The sequence below is a fragment of the Mastomys coucha genome, unplaced genomic scaffold (genome assembly GCF_008632895.1).
Source record: "Mastomys coucha isolate ucsf_1 unplaced genomic scaffold, UCSF_Mcou_1 pScaffold22, whole genome shotgun sequence".
Classification (NCBI taxonomy): domain Eukaryota; kingdom Metazoa; phylum Chordata; class Mammalia; order Rodentia; family Muridae; genus Mastomys; species Mastomys coucha.
In genome coordinates, this window is record NW_022196905.1 from 24,471,003 (window position 1) to 24,480,313 (window position 9,311).

The window sequence follows — 9,311 nt, forward strand, 5'->3', positions numbered from 1 at the left end:
TTTTTTTTTTTTTTTTTTTTTTTTTTAAGAGGAATGTGGAAGTTTGATGACTTTGGATGGGGAGAGAGTGGTTGGAGCCGTAAGTGGGGGATTAACAGACCAGCCTACTAGGAGTTTGGAAGACAAGAGTTCTGAATGTGAACTATGGAGGCCCTGGCTTAAGAGGTTTCAGAGGGGAGCAATATTAGCAAATGCTAGAGGCCATTCCATTTTTGTGATATTTTGACAACAAATATGACAGTTTTTGTTTTGTTCCCTGTATCCTAAGAATATGCCTTAGGCTAAATTGAAAAGTAATGAACTATTCTTTTTCTTTCCATAGAGATTTTGAGACCGCCTAATATTGACTTTATCATGTAGTTGTTCATAGTTGATCTTATATAGGCCTACAATGAAAAAGAACAAATGGGGCAAAAAGACACACACACAATGTACAATAGAAGTAAAAAAGAAAAACACTAGGAAATGTAATGTTGGTGCCAAGGCTTATGCTGCAAGAGATAATCGGTGAAATGGAGTCTAGGGAGTGGTGCCCAGGGATCAGGTCCCTGCCCCATAAGCTTCCGACTGTGCACAAAAAGGGCCTGAGGAGTTTTCTGCTCCTAAAAAGCAACAACAACCTAGAGCTTGACCCTACTCTTGTCTGGCCCAGGTTTGTTCCCAGCACTCATTCAGTACCTCACACTGTACCAGGCCTGTTCCAGGGATCGGATGCCTTCTGACTGCCACAGTACTTCACACGTGTGATACAATTACATACATGCAGACAGATCACCCATACACATAAAAACAAGACTCTTCTAAAATGACATGAAAAAAAGAAAGACAAGAAGACACCATGGAGAATGCCGGGTCCCTCCTCATGCTTCCATGCATATGCAGAGAAGAGGCTCTGTGAAGACACAAGAATCAACTATGTAACCAGAAAACAACCACAACAAATAAGATTTTGGAACTCTAGCCATGTTGTTTCTGGTACCTAGTCTGTTGATAGTTTTTTGGTAGTCTGAACAGATAAAATGCAAAAAATGAACCTTGAATACATTGTGGGCAACTATAGTTAAGAAGTTGGTGGAGCCCAGTTTCCAGCCAAGATATTCTGATAACTGAAAAGAATTTCATTATAGCTAAGTGAAATTAGCTGGTCCTAAAGGACAGTTATGATCCCATTAAATAGATCCCTAGAAAGAGAAATTAAAATAGTCCCAGCAGAACAGAGCTTCTAGGGTGGGGGAAGTGGGACTAGAGAGTTATGTTGAAAGGATCAGTTTCTGTTCCAGATGATGAAACTTTTCTAGAAATGAAAATGGTGAGCCAGGTGGTGGTGGCACACGCCTTTAGTCCCAGCACTTGGGAGGCAGAGGCAGGCAGATTTCTGAGTTCGAGGCCAGCCTGGTCTACAGAGTGAGTTCCAGGACAGCCAGGGCTATACAGAAAAACCCTGTCTCAAAAAAAAAAAAAAAAAAAAAAAAGGAAAATAAAAAAAAGAAAATGGTGGTAGTTACTTAATGTTGGCAGTTTACTTCATAGCACACTTGGGTTTGCATGGTTAGGGATAGGTAAAGGTTTTGTTTTGTTTTCTTTTTAAGATTTATTTATTTATCTTATGTATATGAGTACACACTGTAGTGTACAGATAGTTGTGAGCCTTCATCTGGTTGTTGGAAATTGACTTTAGGACCTCTGCTCACTCCAGTCAGCCACCCTCACTCTGGTCGGCTCTGCTTGCTCAGGCCCAAAGATTTATTTATTATTATAAATGAGCAACAGAAGAGGGTGTCAGATCTCATTATGGGTAGTTGTGAGCCACCATGTGGTTGCTGGGATTGGAACTCACGACCTTCAGAAGAGCAGTCAGTGCTCTTACCCGCTGAGCTTCTCACCAGCCCAAGGTTTTGTTTTTGTAAAGTGATTTCTTTTAGTTGTATATTATGAGTGTCCATATTTAAGATATTATACTTATTCAAAAATTACTTACTGTAAATGGACACAATTCACATATAAAGACTTGAAGTGAAATGAAATGTCAAAAGAGAAACCCTATAAATATTTATGGGAATAGATAGCTAATATATTTGTAAATAATACTATTTGTCAATTAAAATAAATACTGGGCTTTACCTATACCAGAATATTTTTCATTTTACTCTACATGAGATGTATAAAATGGGATACAATGTTTTCAATGAATGGCATTATGTATCTCTGTTGTCTAGGCAATAGTCATCATTAAGAAGGCCACACAAGAGGCTGGGACCTGGCTCAGCAGTCCAGAACACTGGCTGTTCTTCCAGAAGACTTGAGTTGAGTTTCTGGCACCCACATGACAGTTTACAACCATCTGTAACTCTAGTTTCAGGAGATCTAGTGCTCTCTTCTAGCCTTTGTGGGCACTGCACACATGTAGTAACACAGACATACATGCAGGCAAAGCACTCATGCATACAAAATAATAAATCTTAAGAATGCAATAAAAGGGCTTGAGAGAGGAGATAGCTCAGCAGTTGAGAGCATGTACTGTACCTGCAGAACACCCAAGTTGTGTTTGAAGTACTTGTGTCCAGTAGCTCTCAACCAGCTGCCTATGACTCCAGGTCAGGGGGACACAATTCCTCTAGTTTCCACAGCCACCTGCAATCATGGCTACATACCCCCACACAATACACATATACTTCATTAAAAGTGAATTTAAAGTCTTTAAGGAAAATTTAAAACAAAACAAAAAGCCTGGAAGTGGTGTACAGTCCTCAAGAAGAAGGCAGAACCAGGCAAGTTAAGCAATATTTAAAAATAAAGATTTAAGCCTGGAGAGATGGCTCAGTGGTTAAGAGCATTGACTGCTCTTCCAGAGGTCCTGAGTTCAATTCCCAGCAACCACATGGTGGCTCACAACCATCTGTAATGGGATCTGATGCCCTCTTCTGGTGTGTCTGAAGAGAGAGACAGTATACTCATGTACATTAAATAAATCTTTAAAAAAAAGATTTAAAAATTAAGTTGATAGGGCTAGAGAGATGGCTCAGTGGTTAAGAGCACTGACTGCTCTTCCAAAGGTCCTGAGTTCAAATCCCAGCAACTACATGGTGGCTCACAACCATCTGTAATGAGATCTGACGCCCTTTTCTAGATTGTCTGAAGACAGCTACAGTGTACTTACATATAATAATAAATCTTTTAAAAAATTAAGTTGATAATATGAGTTGGTTTACTTATTTCTATTTTGCCTTATCTTTTGAGATAGGGTCTCACTGTGTAGGCCTGGCTAGCCTAGACCTCACTATGTAGATTGGCTATGTAGGGTGGGATGTCTCTGCAATCCTCACAGACAGCAGTTACTAGTAGAGGGAGGCAAGGAGGTGAAGCATTAATATGTCAATCTGCTCTGTACTTTCTGGTGGGTACACACGTCACTATTGCCCCAATGTTCTGGATTCCTGAAAGAAAGACACACATACATAGCTTTACATTTTAAATAACCTTAAACAGCTCAATGGCTGGGCCACTTCCTAATTCCACGTGGCTAACACACATACTCCCCTCCGATATTCCTGAGTTAATACTTACTAAATCTATATTTCATCTTTGCTGCCCTGCACCCTGCTAGACAGCCCTCCTGTGGTCGCTTTCCCCTGCACCTACATGTTGGCTGTCTCAACCTCCTGCATGTTTTCTTTGGGGTCTGTCTCCTATGCTTTGGTCGTGGTGGGATCTCCTCTTCCTCCTTCCCTGATCCTTTCTTGGGAATCCTGAATGTCCTGTCTCCCTGCCTGGTCAATTATGGCCGGTAACTTTATTAACCAGTTAAAAACCAACTGGGGACAGACTTCCATTGGTCCCACATGTGGGACACTGCAAAAGGCTTTTGGATAAAGTAATTAGCATGAGAACACAAGCCACTACAAGGAGACAGTTTGAATCCCAGCACTTGGGAGGCAGAGGCAGGCAGATTTCTGAGTTCGAGGCCAGCCTGGTCTACAGAGTGAGTTCTAGGACAGCCAGGGCTATACAGAGAAACTCTGTCTGAAACAAACAAACAAACAAACAAAAAAGTAGACAGTTGGGTTCTGCAGGACTCGGTATCTTAAGTTGGTTCAACCTTCAAAGGTCTGACTCCAAGTGGGTTATTTTAGGTATATATAAATACTTAAAATTTACAATTTGGTAAACACTATGCTTGTGATAATTAAGCCCACATGTACAACAAAGCCTACATAAATCTCCTTGAGGAACAAAGTAAGCTAAATACATTGAAACTCTTTGTATAGTTACATAATGATAGGTTATATAGACTCACTATCCCTCTCTCAGTCTCTGGACACACAGATAGTGCAAACATTACCAGGCTAGGAGGCATATCTGATTGATTCAGCCTGCCCTCATATCCATAGAGATCCACCTGCCACTACTGCTTCCTGAGGACTGGAACTGAAAGCCTGAACTACCACAGCCTGGCTCTTTCGCATGTCAATTTAGGTTTTTGTTTGTTTTTTAAAATTTCCTTCAGTCTGGCCTTCTCTAGTGGTAGTCATTACTGCCTTGATCCAGCCATTTATGACTGCCCAGTTCTCAAACTTTCTCATCCTTTCTTGTGGATTTGCACTTTGTATTGGACCTTCCATTTGTCAGCTTTCCTGTGTCGCTCTTTAAGAGTTCTTCTAAACATCTAAAGTAATTGTTAGCTTTTGTTTTCCTGAAGAGGGCAAGAATGTCCAGAAGCATTGACTGGATTCAAGGATGGAAAGAGAACCTGTACCAACCGAATATTCATTTATTTAGCCCTCAGAGAGAAGAAGAGAAAGAGGAACAGTGGCATTGGTGAGCTTCTGGACAACTATAGCTGGTAAATTGGTGGAGCCCAGTTTCCAGCCTAGATGTCACTGAGCAAAGTTTAATTATCTCCTTGGTGTTTAATACTCTTAGTGGTGAAAAGAATACTCAATTTTTTTTTTTTTTTTTGAGACAGGATTTCTCTGCGTAGCCCTGGCTGTCCTGGAACTCACTCTGTAGACCAGGCTGGCCTTGAACTCAGAAATCTGCCTGCCTCTGCCTCCCAAGTGCTGGGATTAAAGGCGTGCGCCACCACCGCCTGGCAAGAATACTAATCTTAACGTTGGGCCCTGCACCACATTGTGGTGCACACTTGATCTCAGCTCCCTGGAGGCAAAGCAGGCAGGTGGAACTCCATGAATTTAAAGCCATACTGGTCTACACAGCAAGTTCCTGGCAGGACAGTGTTAAACAGAGAGAACCTGTCTCAATAAAAATAAAGAACATGAAGTTAGGAAGGTGGGGAGGATCTGGGAAGGGAAAGAATATGACCAAAATGTATCGTATTTTTTTCATATGTGATAACACAAAAACGCTACCAGCAGTGATTTGCACTGCATAGTCGAGATAGGTGTTTTTTTGTTTTTGTTTTTGTTTTTGCTTTTTAAATTAGGTATTTTCTCTTAAAAGATATAATTTGTCTTTGAAACTAATTTGGCAGGGACTGGAACCAACCTCAAAGTTTTACATGACTAAGTATTCTTAGCTTGTAGGTGATGCTAGGAAACCCCAGTGCACAAGTTCTAAACTTTTTATTTCTACGTAATACAATATAAGGCTTAATATCCACACTTTTTCTTTATAAAGTGGGTAACCAGCTCAGAGGCTAACCTTACTCCACCCCGCAGCGAACTAGTAGCAGGAAAGACACTGTTTTTCTTAAGAACAGAAATAACGCAATTCACCTCCTAGGTAGAGGAAAGTGCATTTCTTACAGAAATTAACATCAGAATGCGGGGACTAGAGGGTGGCGTCAAGCGATCTGGCAGCTGTCAGTGGCCCCGGGGCAGGTCTGGCTCTCAGGTGAGTTCCAGCCTCAGGGCAGCGAGCCGGGTCAGCGGCCGCAGTTAGTCCTCTCCCTCGCCCCAGGCGCCCGCCTGCCCTCCACTGAGAGCTCAGCCCACGGCGCCCGACGCCCTGGCGGAGCGGGCGGGGGCGGCCTGCAGGCCCCTCCCCGGCGCCCAGCGGCAGCCGCGCAAGCAGCGGAGGAGGCGGGAGCGCCCAGGCCGCTGCGCTCATGGCGTCGCCGGGGTGAGTGAGGCGCTCCGGTGCGCGGGGGGCGCCTGTTGGGCGAGGGGCGGGCCGAGCTGTGCGTGTCCACGACCCGGCGCCCCCTTGGCCTCGGCCGGACCCCGGCTGACTCTATCCCGCCAGGTGTCTGTCCTCGACCCGCGGCCTCCCCCGCCGACCTTGGGCGGTCGTAGCCGGGCCAGGGTCTCTCCGCAGGGCCGCGGGTGGAACCAGCCGGGACAGCGGCCGGTCAGGGCCGGGGAAACGGATTCTAGAGCGGGGCAGCAGGGAAGCTGCGGGAGGGGACTCGGGGTCCTAGGGCTCGGCTGAGGCCGCAGAGCCGCTTAGCAGGCCTGACGTGTGTTTCTGGCGTTTGGACTTGCTTGCGTTGGAAGTTGATGCTTGGCTTCACTGTCGTTAGGGGACATCCCCAGAATGTCCCACAACGCCACGGCAAGGGGGGCTCAGCTGGACTGGACCCTTGAACAGAGTAAAAAAGAGGATTCGGGATCTAAGACCCTGCCTGTGTTGGGGTGGGGGTGGGGGTGCTTCTTTGGGATGGCTACACTTGTTCTGGTATTACCTCTTTCCTAGTGTTCGTTCTCTCTCTCTCAAATAATGTTCTTAGGAAATTATAGTGACACATTGTTTGTATTTTTTTCCCTATTTTCTCAACAGTTCATCACCACCGTTTGATTTGATTTTACTCGTTATGAGATCTGAAATGACATAATTGGACTAATGCTTTTATGTCACAGAAAGGAAAATGGGTCTCAAGGTCATAGCTGTAGTTGGTAAACATCTTTTTCTTGACTGTACAACATCATTCAGAGGGTCTCAGACCCAGTAGTACTGGTAGCAGTCCACACTGTGTCTTTGCAGTTAGAAGGCTTACAGGTGCAGGAGGACTTCTGGGGGGAAGCATGTAGAAGTTAGCTCTCCCACAAAGGCAGACTTCGCTATGCTGTGGGGTGATTTGGCTCGGTACAGTGGTCTGAATGAAGGTGAATGAAGCAATCTGAACTTGATCCAGGCCTGCAGGCGCCAGCCAGATCATGGGCAATTTCCACCTGCTTAATGCCTTTCTAGGCTTGAGTGCAAGCAGGCACTTCTGGGACCAGGCCTTTTTCAATGCCAGCTGGGTATCCAGTACTTTGAGCTCATAAGGAGAATAAACAGTGACCCATCCTGGGCAGGCAGGCTGATGGACCCAGAGGGTCAAGGTCCCTCTACATTCTTGCCCTGCCTCTCTTAGGAAAGTGTAAGGCAAGTGTTTGAGCCTAGGTAGCTGCCATTAGACTTGTAAGAAGTCATAGTATATTTTTGTATCTAAGCACACTGCTTTGTAGACAGAGCTCAGAGGAGGACCTACTAGGATTAATAATTCTGTGGGTCCAGGCCTGTTTTGCCTTTTAACAGACCGGTGTAATGCCTAAACCACGGTCTGCATAGTAGGCGGAGTTAATATTTGTGGTTCTAGTAGTGAGTGACCCAGTTAACTTGGGGTGTATAGTAATCTGTAATTTCCTAAGGGGTGACTATTAACAAAACTGAGGTCACAAGACTTTTAGTATACTCCATTTAAGGAGAAAACTATGCTTGCTTTGATATGCATACACTTACTGACTGTAGTTCACATCTCTAGATATTACTCCCAAATATTCTCCTTTATAAGCTTCTCTGGTAGATGAGAAAATGCCTCCTGGACTCTTCTTCTTCACTCAGCTAGTTGCCTGTAATTATTATTATTATTATTATTATTATTATTATTTTAGCTAGGGTCTGGGTAATGTAGCCATGGCTGACCTGGGGCCTCAAACTCATAGAGGTATACCTGTGTCCAGCTGTTATCATTAGACCTATTACATTAGGTGTTTTAGAGAGCAAATGTTGATTAATACATAGCAGACATGGAAGGAGCTGTTCTGGGGAAGGGTGTCTCTAAATTTGATGTTTTTTGCTAAGTAGCAGCGTCAGTGATCTATGATAGAACCAGAGAGAAAAGAAAAAAATCTTAACCTGTTTTGAGGGCTTTGCAGATGTGCAAGGCGTGGTGTCAAAGAAAGAAAAAGTGTGTATGAAAGATGACCCATAATCCACTGTATCTTGAACTAAATAAATCAAGACTAGAAGAAAAGGCAGGGACCATGGGCTCTTTGCCTACCACTAAAGGGTATCTCTAGTCAGCCTCACCACAGCTGTCTCTGGAGGAATCCTGGTAAGCATTGTAGAGGGAGAGGACACGACACAGCCCATCTGTTCATCCGGCCCCTTCTAAGCAGGTCCCACACTGTTACAGGCAGCCTAACTAGAAAGAAGCACTTTAGTTCAGGCCTCAGCACCACATAAACTAGGCCTGGTGGCTAACACCTGTAATCTCAACACTGTGGAGTAGAGGCCAGATGATAGAAGATGTCAGCTTGGAATACATGAGAAACTGTCTTAAAATATAAATGAATTCTGGAATGTTACTGTTGGTTCTAACAGTGCTTATGTTTGCCCACTGCCCAAAGGAAAGTCAGGGAGGGGTGTGTGTGTGTGTGTGTGTGTGTGTGTGTGTGTGTGTGTGTGTGTGTCTGGACTTCCCACCTACAGAGAGCTTCCTGTCTAGCCTTCTCTTTGATAGTTGGAGTTTCCTCTGTCGTCCATCTCTGTTCATCTCAATATAGATTTTGCATTGTCATGGCTGTTTCTATGGACTTAACTGTTGATTCAGAATTCACATGTATGTTTCTAGGAGTCTCTCCATCCCTTGAAATTGTATGCAGTGTTAGGGTGGTGTATGTGGTCCTGGAAACAAAATCTAGCTATTGTTGGGCTCAAGACAAGGTATGACTGACTATATCACCCAGGCAGGCCTTGAATTTATGATCCTCCAGCTTTGTTCTCTGGAATGCTGGGACTGCCGACCTTCAGGCTGTGTTCTACTTATCCTATTTTCAAAAGCATTCTCATCCTCAACGGGATCGCAGGTCATCCTACACTCCCTGATTGTGTGTGTTGGGGTAGGGTGAAAGTTAAAGGCAAACCTTATAGAGTAAATTCTTTTCTTCCGCCTTTATGGAAGCTCTGGAATTGAACTCAGGGAGCCAGGTTTGAACACAAGCATCCTTCATATTTTCTATAAGACTGTCTCTCTTGCTGGACGGTGGTGGCGCACGCCTTTCGTCCCAGCATTTGTGAGGTAGAGGCAGGTGGATTTCTGAGTTCGAGACTAGCCTGGTCTACAAAGTGAGCTCCAGGACAGCCAGGGC

At 44.3% G+C, this 9,311-nt stretch overlaps 1 protein-coding gene across 4 annotated transcripts in view; it reads left to right on the plus strand.

Moving 5' to 3' along the window:
• LOC116069279 (up-regulator of cell proliferation) overlaps window positions 1-9,311 on the plus strand; it is a 43,495-nt gene that overhangs the window by 9,785 nt on the left and 24,399 nt on the right. For 2 of the 4 annotated variants that reach the window (XM_031339810.1, XM_031339809.1), the window contains exon 1: window positions 5,877-6,078. The exons of 1 other annotated variant lie outside the window; for it this stretch is intronic. Coding sequence is in view for 1 of the 3 variants with exons in the window: in XM_031339809.1 (XP_031195669.1) it covers window positions 6,065-6,078 (14 nt within the window). In the remaining 2 variants the exon portion in view is untranslated. Of the gene's footprint in view, window positions 1-5,711; window positions 5,851-5,876; window positions 6,079-9,311 lie in introns of those variants that run through there. One more of the 4 variants, XM_031339812.1, reaches the window with a different exon arrangement.